The sequence below is a fragment of the Ovis aries genome, chromosome 18, assembly GCF_016772045.2.
Source record: "Ovis aries strain OAR_USU_Benz2616 breed Rambouillet chromosome 18, ARS-UI_Ramb_v3.0, whole genome shotgun sequence".
Taxonomy (NCBI): Eukaryota; Metazoa; Chordata; class Mammalia; order Artiodactyla; family Bovidae; genus Ovis; species Ovis aries.
The window spans coordinates 6039188-6060412 of record NC_056071.1 but is presented as its reverse complement, the minus strand read 5'-3'; the positions used below and the strand labels follow the sequence as shown (position 1 = coordinate 6060412).

The following is a 21225-nucleotide window of genomic DNA, read 5'->3' as shown; positions in this document are numbered from 1 at the left end:
TCTTGGTTTGATCATGATGTCAGCATGTCTCTATGTGTTTGGGGTGGAGGACACGTCTGCTGCTTTTGCCTGCCCAGTGTCGCCTTCCTTTTTCTGATAAGAACACCTCAGTTTTCCTTTGGGTGTCTACATCATGCCACTGGAGGGCATGTGAGCCAAGCCAGGCCCATCGGATCTTCTCCAGGAAGCTGGACTCTCAGTGGAGCAGCTCCACTGCAGTTGCCTCTGAGAATCCCTCTCCAAAATGCTTTTCACCATTGCTTCAATTTGGGGAGCTCTTCCACATCCTATTTATATATGCTTGTCTTTTTGGTATAGTTTTAGATTCAATTCCTGTTGCCTGGGATCAAAAACCTTGATGTTCTTGAGTCCAGCACGTTGCTTTCCCAAAGACAATGTCCAGTGAGATTTAGAAGTTGGTGGCCTCATTCATTTTGGGAGGCTGGTGGAGCAGGAGTTCCTTTTGCAGCCACATGCTGAGTGAAGCAGGTAGTCCCACCCCACTTGATCATCTTCAGTGGGAGGAAGAGGTCGATGGAGTATACTCTTCAGGTGCAGACACGTGGCACCCTGAGCAGTCCATCTTGTTGGGTAGGGGTACCTTGAGTCTCCTGCTGGAGCACCTGCCTCTAGAAGCTCTAGGAAGGGTAGTTTTCAAGATCAAAGTTCTCCTGGGAAAACAGCACAATTCTCATAGTGATTCACAGAGCACAGTGGCACATCAAAAGTGTGTCAGTGAGGGACTGTACGGTCATAAGTCCCATGTGTCTCTATGTAACCGGCACTTCTTTTTCTGCACAACCACAGGGAACTGCCTCCCTCTAAACTTTCCATGGGCCCTGCAGTGGCAAGAACAGACATTCTATTTTATTATTTTTATTTTTTAGCTACATATCATCAATATCCTTTTAAGAGAAAATGGAGCATAATTTCAGTGGGCTTCCCACTGGTGGCTCAGTGGTAAAGAATCCACCCACCAATGCAGGAGATGTGAGTCTGATCCCTGGGTCAGGAAAATCACCTGGAGAAGGAAATGGCAACCCATTCCAGTATTCTTGCCTGGAGAATCCCATGTATAGAGAAGCCTGGTGGGTTACAGTCCACAGGGTCACAAAAGAGTTGGACATGACTTAACAACTCAACTCCCCAGTGGCTCAGCCAGTAAAGTGTCTGCCTACAATGTGGAAGACCCGGGTTTGATCCCTGGGTCAGGAAGATCCCCTGGAGAAGGGAATGGCAATCCACTCTGGTATTCTTGCCTGGAAAATTCCATGGACAGAGGAGCCTGCTGGGCTACAGTCCATGGGATTGCAAAGAGTCAGACCTGACTGAGTGACTAACACCTAACAACTCAACAACAACATAATTGCTTTGCAGTGCTGTTCGTTTCCACTGTGCAACAAAGTGAATCAACTGCGTGTATACATATATTCCCTCCTTCTTGAGCCTTCTTCCCACCCACCCCATCCCACCCCTCTCCATCATCGCAGCACACAGAGCTGAGCTCCCTGCGCTATCCAGCAGCTTCCCGCTAGCTCTCTATTTCACACACGGTAGTGCATATATGTTAGTGCTACTTTCTCAGTTTGCCCCATCCTCCCCTCCCTCTGCTGTGTCTGCATGTCCATTTTCTGTGTCTGCATCCCTATTCCTGCCTGGCAGGTAGGTTTATCAGTACCATTTTCCCAGATTCCACATATATGCATTAATATACAATATTTGTTTTTTCTTTATCTGACTTCACATTGTATGACAGACTCTAGGTTCACCCACATGACTACAAATGACCCATCTTCATTCCTTTTTCTGTGGCTGAGTAATATTCCATTTGCACCTTATTCTTGATCTTAGGCGTAAAGCATTCAGTCTTTCATCATAAAGTATGATGTTAGCTGTGGGTTTTTGTAGATACAGAACATTTTGTAGATATCTGTATGTATTTGTAGATACAGAACATTTTGTAGATACCAGGCTTAGGAAGTTCTCTTTCAATCCTAGTTTGTTCAGTGGTTTTTTTTTTTTAAATCATGAAATGGTCATGTATTTCGTCAAAGTCTGTTTTCGCATCTACAGAAATGATCATTTTGTTTAAAAAACTATTTATTGATAAAGTATATTACATTAATTAATTTTCAGATGATATACCAACCTTGTATTCCTGGGATAAGCCCTATTGGTTATGGTGTATACCATCCTTTTATTATGTTGCTGGATTCAGTTTGCTTGTGGTTTTTTTTTTTGCATCAATATTCATGAGAAATATTTGGTTTGTAGTATTCTTTTTCCTTGTGATGTCTTTGTGTGGTTTCAGTATCAGGGTTTTACTACCCTCATAGAATGCACTGGAATGTGTTCCCTACTAATTCATCTTTTGGGAAGAGTTTGTGAAGGGTTGGTGTTAACTCTGCTTTAAATATTTGGTAGAATTCATAAGTGAAGACTTGCAGTCCTGGACTTTTCTTTGTAGAAAGTGTTTTGATCAGTAGTTTAATCTCTTTGTTTATTATAGGTCTATTCTTTCTATCCTTTATTCAGTTTGGGTAGCTTGCATCTTTCTAGCAGTTTGCCTATTTCATGCTCATTATCTAATTTATTGACGTACAGCTTACTGGCATACAATTGTTCATAGCATTCCTTTACAGATCTATTTTATTTCTGCAAGGCCTGCCTTGAGGCATGAGGGATTTTAGATCCCTGACCAGGGATCAAACCCGTGTTCCCTGCAGTGGAAGCATGGGGTCCTAATCACTGTACTGTCTGGGATTCCTCTTCTTTTTAAATATAGTGTTTACTGTAATACATTTCTCCCTAAAGTTTGCTTCTGTTGCATTCCCTAAATTTTGGCATGGTGTGATTTCCTTTACATTCATCTGAAAGTATTTTCTAAATTTTCTATGATTTCCCTTTCACTCACTGGTTATTTAGAAAGCGTTTTGTTTAATTTCTATGCATTTATGACTTTCCAAAATTTCTTTCTGTTGTTGAATTCTAATTGTATTTTTTTCTTGTAATTGTGACATAAAAATCAGATGCAGATATTGAGTACTTAATAACTCAGGAAAGAGAAGGCCCTCCTCAAAGGCCCCAGGACCACATGGAAAGCATTAGTTAACAGAATTTGGTTACCTGTGAAACTGGTATCTGGGAAGTCTCTTGCCCTCTGATGATCAAAGGGAGGGATATTCAAATGGTCAAAGAGTTTAAGTATGGAAGAAAGGAAGAAAACAGAAGCTTTAAGACAAGACTTTGGAATCCTTTCTTTCTCCAATGTTTCCTACTTTAGACAAATAAGTAAAAGCTTCAAAACAATACTATTTAATTTAAACACAAGTGAGGTTCTAGATACTTTGGCCACCTGATGTGAAGAGCTGACTCATTTGAAAAGACCCTGATGCTGGGAAAGATTGAGGGCAGGAGGAGAAGGGGACAACAGAGGATGAGATGGTTGGATGGCATCACTGACTCAGTGGACATGGGTTTGGGTAGACTCCCGGAGTTGATGGACAGGGAGGCCTGGCGTGCGGCAGTTCACGGGGTTGTAAAGAGTCAGACACGACTGAAATGAACTGAACTGAACTGAACTGAGGTTCTAGAATTTGGGTAGTGTCAGAAAGAAGTTTTGGAATTCTTTCAACTAAACTTTTCCTCACCATTCACATACTACTGAATAGGCATACAATGGATCACTGATGCTATTCTCCTTTTTCCCCCTCAGGCAATTTTCCTTTATTTCACAGGGACTGTGGGGCACCCCTCATTCCAAGCCTCTAACCACCTGTTCAAGTGTCTGGACGGTGGCTGAGCCTGAAAGACAGGAGCAGCACTCCAGTGATTCCGAGGTTCTTACTGCTGCCTGCAGGCCCCGCCCACCCTATCTGAGAGCTCTCCCCAGTAGCGGGCTCCTGTTTGGCCACATGGCAGTGCCCCAGGCGGCCTCCTCCACTCTCCTACATTCAAGGCACAGTGAACAGAGGAGTGACTATTAGACTTACGTATTTTATTTTAGAGGAAAGCAGAAAAGCAAAAAAAGCTTTAAGTTTTAGACTAGCTAGAAATGGATTAAACAATGGTATCTTTTCAGATATTGGCAGTACCTTAGGGCCACATGTTACAGGCTTCATTCTTAAATCAGGATCACATACACACACAGACCATGCTTTCATAAAAACATGAGGAATTACATTCAGTTTTAGCCTAAAATGAAGCAAACTGGATAAAATAATTGAGCAAAGAGGACAAATTTAAAATCCAAATACATTTCCTTGCAGACAACTATTCAATTCAATTCTGTTGCCAGTAAGATATTGAATATTCTTTCTTGAATCACCCTAATTCAATGTACAGTACAGTATGTACTGCCTGGGAAGAAATTCAAATCATAAATACTATAGGGAAATATCCAATAGCTCAGAATGGCCTTTTCAAGTAGCCAATAAGCTCTAAAAGACTGCGAAAATATTAAATCCGGTCACACATGGGCTATGTGTTCCAGACTGAGCACATCTTGCTGTCATAGGCCCCCCTGCTCCAGGACTACCTGGAACTGGGTCTTAAGGAGTTGGCACACAGGGCTGCTTGGGCTGCTCACTGAATGCCAGATGACGGCGGGGCCTCTTCCCTGCAGACTGTGGTCGGCAAGGTGAAGGCTGCTGGCCACAGTCACAACAGCTGAGCTGATCTGTGATTTCTGCCTCTCCTGCCAATGTCAGGTCCAGGTTTGCTGATGTGTTTGTGCTGCTGTGCAAGATACTGGAGAGAGGCTGTCTGCCCTGCATGTCAGATTTAGACTCCACAGGGTTATGGCAGGGTTTGGGAGAAGGATCCACAGAGCGAGGGGCAGGATTAGAATAAAGAGGTGTTAATGGTGTGAGTTGGGAAGGTAAAGGAAACTGTCGGGAACTCAGTGGAAAAAAAAAGGTAAAAGAAAATTAAAGGGGGGTCAGGGGAAATAAAAAAAACCAAGGGAAAAAGACAACCATCTCTGTTGTTTTAAAGGTCAAAGAGTAACAATAATACTGAAAGACTCTTTCATCTTGCCAGATTCAACAGCACTCTACATTTTGGCTTTTTAAATAACGTTTACACCATTGGGTTCTGGGTTCTTCTTAAAACCACAGGCTCTGACTTCCAATCGTGCTTACTCCCAACCCCCTGAAGCACCTGTTTTTTCCAGACCGCACACTTCTCCAAACCCCACCCCCTGACCTAAGTTCAGTTTTCATTTATGATTTTATCTCTCTCTGTCTGGCACTCATTTTCTAAGATACTCACTTCTCTTCACTTACTAGCCTGAATCCATATTACTCTATACTTTTAAGAAAGATTCATGACAGCTAGACCATGCCATGCAATAATTCAAGTTTTACTGTCTAAATGTGTGTGTGTATATACAAAATATCTGTACATAATACACACATATATATATATATTGTGCATGTGTGTGTATGTATATAAATAAATAAAAGCAGCATTTGCAAGAGTTTTAAAATCTATCAGATCACACATTTCTTTAGCCAAACAATAAACACTCTGTGATGAGTCATGATACTTCACTTTCAAGTGTCCACTTTAAGAAACAGTATGAAGTCAGATGGTTCAAAATAAGCAAACAAGCAAACCAACAAATACAAGCAGTCTGGCACGGCGGAGCCTGGTGGGCTGCCGTCTATGGGGTCGCACAGAGTCGGACACGACTGAAGCGACTTAGCAGCAGCGGCAGCAGGATAGGCATCCGGGAATTTCTTTTCTAGGCTCTGAGGCAAATTCCAGGTGCTATCTTCTCTTTTATCAATTTTATTTCCTACTCTGTTTTTGCAAATTCAATTCATTCTTCCAGTCTGGTGTATATGACTTCACAGAGTTGGAAAGGGAATGAAAGGGGGTGGGACCAAAAGGAGAGTGGTGGGAAGGAGAAACCTAATGTTGATCAAGTTTGTTGTTGCTGTTTGGCTGACAGTAAAGACTTGGCCTGTCTTTCACTTCTATATACATTGGTACCAAAAGCAAAGTCAAGTGAATTTATTCAATAAACATATATTGAATAAATGAAATCACCGACTCTATACTGTGTGCTGAGGGGCATGCTGGATGGTTATAAAGAGAGTACTGGCTTCCCTGATGGCTCAGTGGTAAAGAACCAATGCAGGAAACACATTGGGTTTGATCCCTGGGTTGGGAATATCCCGTGGGTTTGATCCCTGGGTTGGGAATATCCCCTGAGAAGGACATGGCAGCTCACTCCAATATTCTTGCCTGGGAAATCCCATGGACAGAAGAGCCTGGTGGGCTGCAAGGCCATAGGATCGCAGAGAGTTGGACACTGACTGAAGCTCGTGAACACACATACTGAATAACTGGGCAATGAAAAGTAACTCAGTATAACAAGGTGCCCTCCCTTGTATGATAAGAGAATACATTCCCTGAGGTGGTGCCTTCAGAGCTGAGGCTGTGATCCCATCATCTCAGTGGGCAAAAACAAGGGTAGGCAATAACTTAAGGCAAACTGTCATTCATGGGCCAAGGCTGGCCTGCAGATTGTACAGCCCAGGAGCTAACAATGGTTCTTACGTTTAACAGGGTTATAAAACAAGACAAAAAACAGACAGCAGAAATCATACACGGCCTACAAAACAAAAATATTTACCCTCTAGCCTTTCACAGAAAAAGTTTTCTAACCCTGTTCTAAAGAGACACTAAGATTGGAGAAGGAAATGGCACCCCACTCCAGTACTCTTGCCTAGAAAATCCCATGGATGGAGGAGCCTGGTAGGCTACAGTTCACGGGGTCGCAAAGAGTCAGACAAGACTGAGCATCTTGACTTTCTTTTCTTTCTTTCTGAAATTGCTGTTGTTCAGTCATTGTGTCCAACTCTTTGTGAACCCATGGACTGTAGCACACCAGGCTCCTCTGTCCTCCACTGCCTCTTGGAGTTTGCTCAAATTCACGTCCATTGAGTTAGTGTTCAAACTGGTTTTACAAAAAGCAGAGGAACCAGAGATCAGATTGCCAACATCCACTGGATCATCAAAAAAGCAAGAGAGTTCCAGAAAAACATCTACTTCTGCATTGTGGACTATGCCAACGCCTTTGACTGTGTGGATCACAGTAATCTGTGGAAAATTCTGAAAGAGGTGGGAATACAAGACCACCTGACCTGCCTCTTGAGAAACCTGTATGCAGGTCAGGAAGCAACAGTTAGAACTGGGCATGGACTGGACATGACTGAGCGACTGAACTGAACTAAGTCGGTGATGCGACCTAACCATCTCATCCTCTGCTCTATCCTTCTCTGTTTGCCTTTAATCTTTCCCAGCAACCTGGTGTGAGGTTACTTTTAATCTAAAGTGTGTTCGACTTGAATTGTGTTCAAACACAGCAAGACTGCAGGCCTAAGCTCTGTGGGCATTCTGGAGCCACACACACAAGCTCAATGTTACATGTATATGTAAAAAGTACAATAGCTGCTTTGAAATTCTTGTCTGCTAATCCCAATATATAAGTCATCTTGGAGTCAATTTCTATTAATTGCCTTCTCTCATGAGTATGGATCACATTTTTCTGTTTCTTTGTAAGTCTAGTAATTTTGGATTGTATTTTGTTATGTTAATTATAGCAGTGCTGTCCAATACAAAAAAAAAAAAAAAAAAAGAGCCACACACATAATTTTAATTTTCTATTATCTACATTAAAAAAGTAAAGAAATATGTGACTTTAATATACTGCATTTTGATCCAATGTCTTCAAAATACAACAGGCTTCCCTGATGGTTCAGTAGGAAAAGAATCTTCCCCAAATGCAGGAGACACAGGAGACATGGGTTTGATCTTTGAGTAGGGAAGATATCCTGGAGCTGAGGGCATGGCAACCCACTCCAGTATTCTTGCCTGGAAAATCCCATGGACAGAGAAGCCTGGTGGGCTACAGTCTATGGGGTTGCAAAGAGTTGGACATGACTGAGCGACTGCATACATACACATTCAAAATGTAATCATTTTAACATGTAATAGATATTAAAAATTAATAAGATATTTTATAATTTCTTTCCAGACGAATTCTCTGAAGTCAGGTGTGTATTTTGCATTTATAACACATCTTGATTTGGACTAGCTAGTGGCTACCATGTCAATCAATCAGCGTGCATGCGTGCTCAGTAGTGTCTGACTCTTTGTGACCCCATGGACTGTAGCCCACCAGTCTCTCCTGTCCATGGGACTTTCCTGGTAAGAATTCTGGAGTGGGTGGCCATTTCCTCCTCCAGAGGATCTTCCTAACTCAGGGATCAAACTTTCTTTGCGGGCAGGTTCTTTACTGCTGAGCCACCAGGGAAGGAAGCACTGATCAGCATAGCTCTAGAATATCATTCTAGGAGAATGCTGAGGGTTTGTCCAATATAAGCTCTTCCATCATGATGGGAAAGAGAACCCTTGACTGACAGTTTTTAAACTTTACCCCTTGGTATTTCACAGAGGTGCTGTGGGCCAACTGAGATGAGGGGAAGGCTAAGTGCACTGAACCACTCTTCCCAATTATATATGCATCTCAAGTCACTCAGACCAACTCTGATTTCATGTTTCATGTATTTCGTTCCTGTGCATAATTTAAAAAGATTTTGATACTAAAATAGCGTGAAAACATAAATGACTGTAGAATATAATTCTTGAGTGGGTCCCTAGGATCATTCTTGCTCAATTATCCCTTGGAACCTATGCTAATGTCTCTTCTAGAGTCACTTACTCTCCTTTCTAATCATATCACAAGAGCCAGCTATCTCTACCTTCAGGAAAAGAAGCTGTGGCCTCTCTGATACCTACGTCTTTACAGTGGCAAGTTCTTCTTTCTTCAGCCCTGTGTGTGTGTGACTGATTGACTGACAAACCGATCAATCGACTGACAGGTTTGCAGGATGGCTGTTCACACCCAAATTCTCAAGACTTCTAGAAGTGAGCTGTTTCTCATGCCCTTCACCATTAGGGTAGAAAATTTCATTCTTAATTTTCCAAGGACCACATAAAACCACATCTCACCTTGCTTCTCCTTCTGGCTTCCCTCTCTTGTTCACACACATTTTATCAGTTTGACAAAGAAAAGAGGGTCAGAAACAAAACCAAATGCTTTGTGATACTTTTCACCAGGTGAGTGGTAAAAATTGAGCTTAAGAAACCCAAAAAACTGCCAGGTTAAAAGTCCAGCCTCTTTGAATTTTGCTTTCCGCAGGGTATATGCCTTAAAGCAATTATCCTTCAATAAAAAATAAATAAATAAATAAAAAGTCCAGCCTCTTTACAAAAGCTATACATACATGCCTTAACCTAATGCATAGAACCACAAAACAAAAGCCACATAGTTCAACGCTGGGCAGAACGGGAGGCCAGGCATGATATTACATGATACAACAGAATCAGATGCAAAGTCCCACTAAGATGGAAATAAGGAGGCTTAACTGATGAACACATTCCACACAATTCATCTCAGTTAACAACCCAAGAGAATGCACTTTGGAGCACATGGCCGTGAAAGCTAGGGTTGGAGACAGAAGTTCTGATGGATCCCAAACAATAACCACTTACTGATGTTAATTTCAGCCACTAAATCAGATCAATCACAAACACTAACCAATCAGAATCACTAACACCTACTCACAGGTACTCACACTCTGAGTTCCTTTTTCTCTAAGACAGAGTAACTTGGAGGAGGTGACATGTGCCAGGAGAAAATGTGTGGAGATGGCTGTTTCTTTATTTGTGAGATGTTCTTAATGGTCCCCTATGAGATGCCTTCCAGTGAGGACTGTATACTGCTCTCAAAGTTATGGCTTAGTAGCCAGAAATTGAGTATTTTGAACAATCAAAAATCACTCAGCATCAACAATGGAACACAGAGTAAGACTGGTATTAATTGTGCATCACCATACCCTGCTCATGGGTGCTGCTGCTCTGCCCCTGAAGGATCCAAGCTTGAGAACACAGCTCCTTACCGTGACTGGCAGGGGTGCAAGTTGCACCTTCGAACCTGGGGCTCCGGGCGGCTGGCCTGAGGGCAGTCACTGTCGTTCACTAGCGTTGTGGTCTTGTTAACAATCCGTGTGCAGGACACGATGCTTCTGCGTTCCCCTGGAAACCAAAGTGCACAGAACTGAGAGGCCACAGAACGCATGCCTGGAAAGGCCACTTATTCACCATGTGGAGGAAGGTTCAGGGGCATCTTGTGATCAGTTCATCACTTAAACTGACTCTTCTAATGCCTGTGCGTTGTCAGAGAGGGATCATAATCTTAGGGATGAGGGTGTGTGAGACAGGGCAGGGGTAGCAGGGGCAGGAGAAAGACCCTAGAGCAGGATCAGAGAGAAGCGATGCTTCAGATCAGCTGTGTTCTTGGACACCTTGGGGCTCACTGGGGCCAAAGTTCTGATTTGGGTCTCTGATTTCTTACAAAGCTTACCAGTCTCTGTATCTGTTCGTTTGAAGTCTATGGAGATCTGGACTTGATTAAACAACTGTACAACAGCCCTCACCAGAGATGACAGTCACTTATTACAGAATTCCTGCTTTCTGGAGAGAAGCGAGAAACAGGAAGGCTTGTCTGAAGGACATAGACCAACCTGAAAATTTTTCCATCAACTGCTGCTCATGCCCGAGCATCACCTGCTCTTGGGAAGCCTCACAAACCCCAGCTGACTACACATTCATTCTTTTGGGTGTTTCCCAAGCACCCTGCACACTGCTTGGCCATGACTTAGTTAGGAGTGGGGATGAATGACTGGGAGCTGGAAGGGCAGCCTCTGGAGCCAGGCTATCTGGGTTCACACTTGGTTTATTAGCTAGCAGAGTGAGCACAGGATTGATACTTAGCCATCATGTTTCTGTGCACTGGTTTGCTCCACTGGGCTGGCTCACTTAACTTCCGTATGCCTTAGGATGCTTTAGAGATGGTTAAAATGAATTGATATATAAAGTGCTTAGAACAGAACCTGGTAGGGGTTAATACTTTATGTTAGCTATATTATACTAAAAGACTAACAGAAAGTCAAGCACAACTCGGAGAAGACAATGGCAACCCACTCCAGTGCTCTTGCCTGGAAAATCCCATGGATGGAGGAGCCTGGTAGGCTGCAGTCCATGGGGTCACGAAGAGTTGGACACGGCTGACAGCCTTCACTTTCACTTTTCACTTTCATGCATTGGAGAAGGAAATGGCAACCCACTCCAGTGTTCTTGCCTGGAGAATCCCAGGGATGGGGGAGCCTGGTGGGCTGCCGTCTATGGGGTCGCACAGGGTCGGACACGACTGAAGCGACTTAGCAGCAGCAGCAGCAAGCACAACTATATGGATCCCACGCTCCTCAATCAGTCTGTCTTCTGGGGAATTTGTCATGGTACAGCCCTGAACTTGAGTGAGCACAGAAAGCACAGAGATGCCTCAAGCCAGATTTTGGATTGGGCTGCAGGTCAGGGAGCTGGGAGTCATTGGCGCCGTATAAGGTTGTGATAGCGGCAGCAGCAGACTGGCACCCCTTACCCCCAGCCAGTGAAGCCTACTAACTCTTGTACTGGGGCCATGCTGAGTTTGCAGCAAGTTGGCCTGGGGGAAGTTTGGTGCCATCAGCCCTGCAGGACGAGTGCCATGCCCACGTCTTACCTGCCAGCCCACCCTCTGGGTTGGCATTCCAGGGTCCAGGTCAACCTCTGTTCTAACTCTGTCCATCAACATTTACCTGACTTGCCTCCATCCCATGACCCTGCTCTGTGTCCTGTCAGGGTGCTGTTGGCTAAGAATTCAGGATGCTTCCCTTCACTCCTCCTAAACAACACATAACGACTATGATGTTCTTTGTCCATATTGATGTTCATGGTATTTGAGTTTCCTCCTGCAGTGGGCATGAGGGCTGATCACCCTATTTTGGAGGTGAGGAAATTTAGGTACAGAGAGAATACGTCATCTGCTAATAAATGGAGGCAAATCATGAAGCCAGAACCCAGTCCAAGAGTGTTTCACTGGAGTTGGAGGACTTTTCCTTCCATTATATTACTGTTGATTCCACTGGTTTCCACGTTTTTCCACTGGTGACTGTGGCAAAAAGGAAAGGGTATTTGAAGATCAGAAACATCTTCCAGTGCCCTTTTACCAAGCATAACAGATGAAAGTCTGTTCTGTGTGCTCCCAGGGTCACCTGTCACACTTGTAACACAGCTACACATTAGTCAAAACTCCACTCCGATCAGCATCAAAGGCTGTAGGCAAAGCAGCCATGTGGACGCTACTTTGGTCTGAAGGAGTCTGGAAGGAGACCCTGACCAGAGAAATTTGCAGCAGGATGCAGTTACATTCCACAGAAATACAAGTTACTTACGTGGCCAGACTTTCCCAGGCAACGTGCACCTGCCACCGAGTGCCCTGAACTCACTTCTCTTCTGCTTGGTAAAACCCCACACCCAGTGAGCCCACAACCCTGCTGCTCACCTCCGCCACACTGCACACTGCACCCTTCCCAGCCGCTGTGGGTCCAGATGAACAAGGAGTCCTGGGGTTTTTCTGGTTCACTTTGATTTTCAGTGGTGTAGTTTACAGGAATGGTGTATTCATAATGAATTCCGTAATTTTGGTCATGAAATAACAACACCTGCATCAGCAGCAAAATAAAAGGCCACTTTGAAATAGAGCAAAAGCCCACAGGATTGCTGAATCTGCAAGCCAACCCGTGTTGCGGCTGTCTTCTCACCAGGGATAGCCCATTCTTCTGGGGGTTTCAAAACAGGTTCATTCCAGGGGCACTCCTTTATTTCAGGTTTGGTTTCCACAGACGCTCAGCGCAGGGGCGGGAGCATATGTGAACCACTGGCAGGGAGCTCTACTCTTTTCCACTGGAGAGAGGACTGGTTTAGATGAGGGATTTGGGGATAAGCCAGTCTGAGTGCTCTAACTACACTTTACCTGCTCCACGTAATCACCCACGAAACTGCCCTTGTGGGTGAGAAAGACACAAATATACTGCTTTTTCTAAACAGGCATCTGAACAAGTAGGGTGACTCCTTTGAAAATGAATGCCACTCTTCACTCCCTGAGCACCAGTCACTGCCATGTGTACGGCAGGCTCCAGGTTAAACAGAGCCACTACAAGGGGACCTTGTGGATGCCCGTCAAGGATGCAGGAGCCTTCCTGTACCATGGGAGCTAGGATCACGACAGTGCCCGCAGGGTGGCACAGGCCTGGCACCGGGCTTAAAGCTGGCAGTGAGGCACGGGGGAGCCATGATCCTGCAGCTTGCGGACCCTGGGGTCTGAAATCCTGGCAAGTGGGCAGGTGGAGGGGCCTTCTCTTAGTTTGGTAATGCATTTGATAAGCCTTGTAAGCACAGAGGTGCTCTATGGGTGTTATTTTTCTATGTGTACTTAATGGAGGAAAAGAAGCTCTCTTGTGGGAGCTTCGAATGGCCTGGTTGTTGGTGGTACATCTTCAGCCCAGGCTTGGAACCGGGTGGCACTCCTGGGTCTAAGCAGCCAGCAACTTCACTTCCAGGCTGCAGTTCTGGGACAGCCGGTCAGCGGGAGCTGGAGGCAGAAGGTGCTCCATCTGACCTGAGGGAGGCCAGGCAGACTGTGTGCCAGATGACAGGAGTCGCTCTCCTGCCCAAGCATCTCCCAGCCCTCCTGGAGTTGCAGAGTGGGGGTGGGGTGCTAAGAGCAGCCCAAACTGAATAAACATCTACTTCTCCAAGAAATAGACTTGCAGTAATACATTTGGAAAAATGCCTCCAGTTAAAAAAGAAAGAAAAAAAAAAACTCTTTAAAAGAGATCTTTATTATCTCAGTATGGGAATAAGACTGGTGAATTGAGAATCCATATGAAACCAATTTTATGCAATTTTGTAGCCACATATAATTTGTGTGTGCATGTACGTAATTGGTTTCAAATGCAGGTCCCCATGGCTCTATGGGCACTCCTGACCTCGCAAGCAATGAGCACACCTCAGTTAGGGGACAATGGATTTCCCTTCAGAGGAAGACGGGCTCTTCTCATTTCCAGGTTTAGAAACTGGAAGTAACTAGCAATCATATTTCAAGAAAGAAAAGTGATTAATGTTCAAGAAGGCAGGAACTTCAGCTGTGGCAGTTGTTGCATTCCCTGAGTTTTGTTTATCATGGTCTGAATGAATCCAGGCTGTGCATTTGCTTTAATGGGCTGACAATTCACTCACAGTTTATGCAAGCTTTTGGGAAAGAAGGGAAATAGACCCATCTTGGTGTGTGCTAGAAAAGCAACTCATGTGCTAACAGGTGATACTGCTATCTTGGGTTTTATCTTGTCTTTCACTTCCTCTTTTAGTCCCTCTGAATGACTGCTTTTAACTCAGGACAGGAGGATTTGTTCCAGTGACTTAGATTAGGAAACAATCTAATCACAGAGAAATGGCTTAGGTACAGGCTTTCCCAATGGCTCAGCCGGTAAAGAATCTGCCTGCCATGCAGGAGACACAGCAGATGCGGATTCAATCCCTGGGTCAGGAAGATCCTCTGGAGGAGGAAATGGCCACCCACTTCAGTATTCTTGCCTGGAGAATCCCATGGACAGAGGAGCCTGCTGGGCTACAGTCCACGGAGCCGCAAGAGTCAGACACGACTGAACGCATAAGTGTGCACAGGTACTTAGGCCCCAGAAATCAACTTTCAAACGTGTATCTGCAGTAGCTTTAGGGTGTGGATTGTCGCACTATGTCAGCCATGGGAACTAGCTCCCTTTGCTCTTACTGGAAACTGTAACAGGCTTAGGGCCATCGTGGGAGACATCTCTGCTCACTCTCAGAGCTCGTCTCCTCAGGAGATTCTTACTGAGAGGCGGCCTGGGAATCTCTCGGGTATCACCTAATCTTAAACAGATGCTGGCTGCCAGAGACCACAAATTAATGGGGATGATAAGAACTTCCAAGTAGAGACTTTGGGTGCCGTGGAGGACAAACTGTGCTTTGATTACAGACACACAAGCTGTCACAATCCCCATTCTTTGGAAGGAGACATGGAATTAGTCTTTATGAGCTAGCCAAAGTTAGCCACGAGAACTCCTGAACCCTGAGAAGGCAATGGTGGCATTCTTTTCCCTGGAGATCTTTCACAGCCTTAAAAGGCAGTATAACCAAACATTTCAGTGGTTTGCATGTGGTCCTTCCTGAGACAACATGTAAGACCCGAGTGCCCTGATCTGGCCCAACTCCACAGATTTCTTGAGACCATCTAGGGGGTAAATAGTCCAGCAGAATTTGTTTCTGTCTCAGTTCCTGAAGGCTAGTTGCAAGCTGAGTCTGGAAAACCTGAGTGGTGTCGGTTTGGAAACAGAGTCAACAGTTTGTTTTCAAAAGGTAGTTTCTGATGTAATTACACAAAGTGTGGGGCAAATCTAAGCCACCTGATAGGAAAACAGACTCTGAGTGGGACTGTCTGCTTAATAATGCCCGGTCTCCCCGGCGGCCACATGACTAAGCATTTCCATCCTGGAGGTGGTTCCTTTTGAAAAAGATGGGAGTTCTGCCAGTAAAGAGCCAAGGCAGAATTTTGAGAGGGCAGCATTTTGAAGCATGTGGCAAAAAGGATTATACAAGGAAAAAACCAAGAGAGAGACTGGAGCAGCAGGTGGCCAGGTAAACCACCAGGAACCAAGTGTATCTCCTCCCGTAGGGCCCCGGGGAAGAAGTCAACTGGTAGACCTCTTGGACCCAACCAACTCAGGACAAATACAAAAGCACAGCAAATTACCATCAGATGCAGCGGCATTTTGGTCGGTCCCTTGGCAGAAATTTTCTCCCACAGGCCCCTTCGAACATAGCGGACGGTTGTGCCTGCAATCTGGAACTCTCCAGGGAGCTCTATCTTCCAGTCACTGTTGATGGATCTCTTACTGGAGTCTTTGAGAGCTAGAAAGAAAATGGAACACCACAGAATTGGGGGAGTCAGCCCGTCTTTGAAGGGAATCTTGAGGGGTGTCTTGAGGGGTGGGTCAGAGCTCTCATGTTCCGCCTCCACAGGGGAGAGGAGGGAGGCCTGCCCTGAAAGAAAGGGAGCTTTCTCTGAGAACAGAAGACTGGCTCACGGGCAGAGAACGGCTCCTGACCCCAGGTCCCTGAGCACGAGCTGCCTCGATTCCTGCGCCTCAGAGCACGGGCTGGTGTCTCAGAACCAGCTCACACGGAGTGGGTGTGGGGAGCAGTGCCAGAGGACGCAGACAGCCACACACAGCCCTATCGTATTTCACTAGACTTACAGAGTAGAGGGTTTTCTGCCGGATGAATGGATTCTATTTCAACATGTCCAAGTCTCCAAAACAGGTTTTGCAGCTTTAGCAAAATTCATCATTCATTTCACTCTTACCTACCTGGGGCTTTTTAGAGGGCAGCCTAACTCTAGTGTCCCTTAAGGATGTGATAGCCCCAGATTAGTGAAGTAGATGCTCCTTCAAGAAGCAAGTGCCCATAAAGACGGGAGTCTCCCACCCTGAGCTGCTTGCAGACAGACGTGGCAGTAAGTCAGCGGATGCCTCAGGAGTGACAGGGGCGCACCCAGCCTCAGCTTCATGGCCTCTGCTCTCTCAGTGTGTTGGAACTGACACGGAACTGACATTCTGCTGACTGGCCATGGCAAAGATTTGGTTTTCCACACAAGCCATGTATTTATTATCACCCCACTGCTCACCCGTCATTTCTTTGTTTTTTTTTCCCTCACTTAGGCTTTAGTGTCATGTGGTTCTCATGAGAGAGCATTCTACAGTGAAATTCTGGGCTTTCTTGGTTTGTTTTGCTTTGTTATTCAGGAAAGTAAACAATGATTATAGAACGTACTCTGACATGTAAGAGAAGGTGGTAAATGAAAATAGTCAATAGCAAGTCTTTATGTCACTCAAAACATAAAATTCTCTGTGGCACCCCAAGCCCAAAGCCACATTCTCTGCCAGCACCCCTGAACCCTGCTCAGTCCAGAATCAATAAAATCAGGTTCCCTACTCTTTGCTTATAAGGTCAGAAACAACATGCCCACATATAATACCAGTTTTGGATAATGAGAGTTGAAACCCACGAGTAGTTTCAGTTAAGCCTGAGCCCATGAGCCCTGGCCCGGGTTAGGACCTGATGGCTCCAATCCTGGTCAGGCCACAAGCAGCTGGGGCTGCTGCCATCTGCTTCCTGGTCTGCAGGACACGGTGGTCCTGGCTGGCTCCCCTGCCCCGAGGGGGAGGTGCAGGCTCAGCACTCCGCATTTACAGGAACCACCAGGAGAAACCGAGGGCTCTGAGTAGGGCTGCCTCCCAGTTGGACAGCTTCCAGGAGAGGCCACACTCAGTGAGGGTGGCTGCTCAGCGCGTGGCTGCGGATTACAGGACTCTAGGAACGGCTTTGAAAAGAGAACACTCCACCACTTAGAACCCAATGTTTCCCTTCAAAGAATTCTACCCATTCTTGGGATCTCCTGGCTACTGGAAGGAAGCGAGTCTGTTGGGATACTCACAATTTCTGCTCCTTTTTCTCTTCCTCAGCCACCACCTGCAAGTCCCCATTTAAGGGGTACATTCTCTGGTTTAGCTTCTCTGTATGTTTTTACCCATTTGACCTTCCCAACAGTGCTCTAAGGTAAAGGATTACTGTCTTCTTTCTCACAGATGAGGAAATGGGGGCACAGGGAGGTTCAGAATCCTGCCTGAAGTCACACAGCTATTGCCACGTGGAGACCGGTACCTAAACAGACCAAGGTCCCACATTCGTTAGGTTACAAGTCTAGAGTTTTATGACAGACACTGAAATATGCAAATGTTATATTCTCCCAGAGAACACATTCCAACCTCAGATCACTGTGATGCCTCATGTTCTACATATCCTTGTAAAAACACCTAAGCTTGTGGTTTTCCACAGCTTCCAGTGAACTACCAACCTACAAGTACTTTCGGCCATATTAGCTATTGGGGCATCTAGCAACAGGTGCATGGGTGTTCGCTGCTCTCTCACTTCCTCTGAAGGTTTCGACAGTTGTTTTTTTACCTCTTTCCAAGGGCTTTGTAGCTGGTGCTGAAGACACAGCTCCTGCCCTTGGTAGCTCAGGGTTTGAAAGCGAGGTGGGCGGGAAGGCAGATAAACGTGAGACACTTGCAGAAGCCCTGAGCCAGAGGCCAGTCCAGGGCTCACGTGCGTGTGGGCAGAGACTGGGCCCGCTGGGGAAGGCCTTCTTGAGGGGAGGCCCGGAGCTGAGACGGCAGGAAAAGCAGGGAGCAGAGGCGGCTGGAGTGCCTGGCAGCTTGGACTTGCTCCCTGGCTCCTTGTTAAGCTCAGTTTCTGTGCAGAGTTCGGGGTGGGGGGAGGCACCCTGCCCATGAGGAGAAGCAAGAGGAGGTGGCAGAGAGGGGCTGCAGAGGCGGAGGAGAGGGCAGGCTTACTGTCATTGTTACTGGGCGGGGGACGCTCGAGCGGGTTGAGAATCTCTGCAACTTGGAATCAGCAAGATGAGCAGAGTGAGTCTCTGTAAAGCTGGCTGCTGACCACCGTCACTCTGCGGCCACCCCCAGAGCCCCTTTCCCTCACAGAGACCAGGGCACACTGGGGCGGCCCGCCCCTCCCGTCTCAGCCCGCGCTCGCGCCCCGGTCAACTCCGGCACTCAGCGCCCCCGGCCGGGCCTGGCCTTGCTCCACTTTAGGGCTTTTGAACTGTGGGGTTGGAGAAGACTCTTGAGAGTCCCTTGGACTGCAAGGAGATCCAACCAGTCCACCCTAAAGGAGATCAGTCCTGGGTGTTCATTGGAAGGACTGATGTTGAAGCTGAAACTCCAATACTTTGGCCACCTGATGTGAAGAGCTGACTCATTGGAAAAGACCCTGATGCTAGGAAAGATTGAGGGCAGGAAGAGAAGGGGATGACAGAGGATGAGATGGTTGCATGGCATCACTGACTCAATGGACATGGGTTTGGGTGGATTTCGGGAGTTGGTGATGGACAGGGAGGCCTGGTGTGCTGCGGTTCATGGGGTCGCAAAGAGTTGGACACAACTGAGCGACTGAACTGAACTGAACTGAGTGTTTCTCCCTGACATCTCTCTGTCCTTCTGCAAGTAACAACCCCCAAAGGAGCTTCTGGGGACGTGTTCTTCCCCAGTCATGGGAGGCTGACCCTAAACTCCTCCTCAGCTCCAGAAGCGGGTCCACCACCCAACTCGGGACAGGAAGAGTCGATCGCAACACTTGCATTCACCTTGGGAAGCAGCAGCTCTCTTTCCCAAAGTTGCCCAGAGACTCGATCTAAGTCTGAGTCTGCCAGTACGTGGCAAGAGGTCCTCAGATGACAGTGCACTGAGGCAGGACAGCAGTGCCAGGATACAGGCATCATTTCCCACCGTTTTATCCCCCTGGGCCCAGTGGTACCTGAAGGCAATACTCAGAAACTGAGAACTGGGTTTAGCTTTCACATGTCACATTTAGAGGTTGGTTTTTGAAAAACATTAACCATGATAGAAGCAGGGCAGAGTATGGATTTCTAGAAGTCACCCTAGGATCCTTACTGATGTCAGCTTAGTACCCTCTGAGACTCAGAAAGGCACACTCCATCCGGGCCTTAAACCCTATCTGGGACCCTGCCCTGTCCGGTACTTGTTTGGGGTGAGGTGGCTCTTTCTTACTTGGCCTTGTTTCCAAGGCGCTTTAACAGGACTTATTGGATTATGAACTGAAAACCACGCCACCCTCGTGCCAAAAGGCAAGCATCGGGGAGGTCAAGAGTGGGAAGAACTGGAAAAAGTGTAGGAGGGCAAAGCTGGAGCCAATTATAACCCATCCACAGAAATGCCGCACAGAGGTGTGGGGACCGCCCGGGGAAGCCCCATTTCTGTGGGCAGAGGCGCCTGCTGTGGGTCCCCCCAGGAACAGAGCCTGCGGGTGCTGGGCAAGTGCCACCCTCTCACCACTAGGGCAGGATCCTGTGGGGTGGTAGAGGTGAGGGGAGGAGACGTTTCCATAGCCGGTCCGCAGGCTGGGCGGGGGAGGTCATAGAAGGGTGAACGGAGCCAGGAAAGACGGAGGGCAAGCGAGAGAGGCAGGCAGTGGCTCCCTGGCGATTCCAGAAAGGCAAGGAGCAGGACGGGGAGGGACACACCCGACGGCACAGTGCTGGGGACAGGGCGGGAAAGCAGCCTAGACTTCCACTGCTCGTCACTACTCAAGCTGTAAACGCGCCCCCGTGGCAGATTTCAGGGAGCCACGTGAGCTCTGTGAATGCAGAGCTGGGAAGAGACGTAAACCATCAGCCTTCCTATCCACACTCTGCTGCTGGGCACTCTTGCGACTTCTGAAGGCACCTGTCTGGTCTTTGGAGGTCCTGGCCTGGGCTGCTGAATTGGAAAAATCTCACTGTCACAGCTTCAGGGGGTGTGTGTATGGGGGGCGGGCTCTCATGGCCCCAGAAAGAAGAAACTCTGCCTGTCCAAGCTCTGCTGTGGCCGTCTGCACGGCAGCTGCACGCTTGCAGAACACGCACCAGTTTCACCACCGCCACTGACCCCCTCATCCGAACATGGCAACCCTTCCTCGGGACAGTGGGCTCATGATGACAATCCTTCATGCGTTTTGCACAGGAGGATAACTCAGAGGCAGAATTCTAAGTAGGAGGCCATCAGTTCCAAGAATCATGGGGATTGCTGCAAGCTCGCTGACTCTGGGGTGAGTCATTTAGGCAGCAGGATCCAAAATCTGCAGGCTGCTAAGGTCCATGCCGGAATTCTGAACTTCCTGCTAAAACTGGACGTTAGCACCTGACATCCTTTCAAAAGAATACGACTGCAGCCTCAGTAAGTCTGCTCGAATCTCAAGATCTGAACATCAGTGGACAGGTGGACAGGTTCAGTGTGGAGTCTGATGAGAAAACCACCCTGTGGGGCACGCCAGCCCCAGAGAACAGGTGTGCAGGTCACTCCTGGCCCGTCTGCAGCAGCCCCCAGAGCGAGCTTCCCAGAGCAGGGTTTGCACGACCCAGGGGAGTTGAAGCTCCAGAGCCCCTCGTGGTACCCTTTCCAAGGCTGTATACAAAATGCATTCTGTTCCTTAAAGAAGCCCTCCAAAATTAAACAAGTTTTGGGCTCCAGAAATTCCTGTTCCTCTCAGTCCTTGGCATCAATGGTATTTGCAGGCCCCCTTCATCTGTAAGCATTTTGAGATGAATTTGTATTTGAAATTAGAATTTTTAGGCTGAGAAACCCGACAGGGGCTGTTATG

The 21225-nt window shown here is 46.8% G+C and overlaps 1 protein-coding gene across 4 annotated transcripts in view; it reads right to left on the bottom strand.

Annotated features, from left to right (window-relative positions):
• ADAMTS17 (ADAM metallopeptidase with thrombospondin type 1 motif 17) overlaps positions 1-21225 on the bottom strand; it is a 392113-nt gene that overhangs the window by 62826 nt on the left and 308062 nt on the right. For all 4 annotated transcript variants that reach the window (XM_042235032.1, XM_042235035.1, XM_042235033.1 and 1 more), the window contains 3 exons: positions 15743-15900; positions 12458-12617; positions 9975-10110 (listed from right to left, as the gene is read on the bottom strand). In XM_042235032.1, the coding sequence (XP_042090966.1) occupies positions 9975-10110; positions 12458-12617; positions 15743-15900 (454 nt within the window). The remainder of the gene's footprint in view (positions 1-9974; positions 10111-12457; positions 12618-15742; positions 15901-21225) is intronic.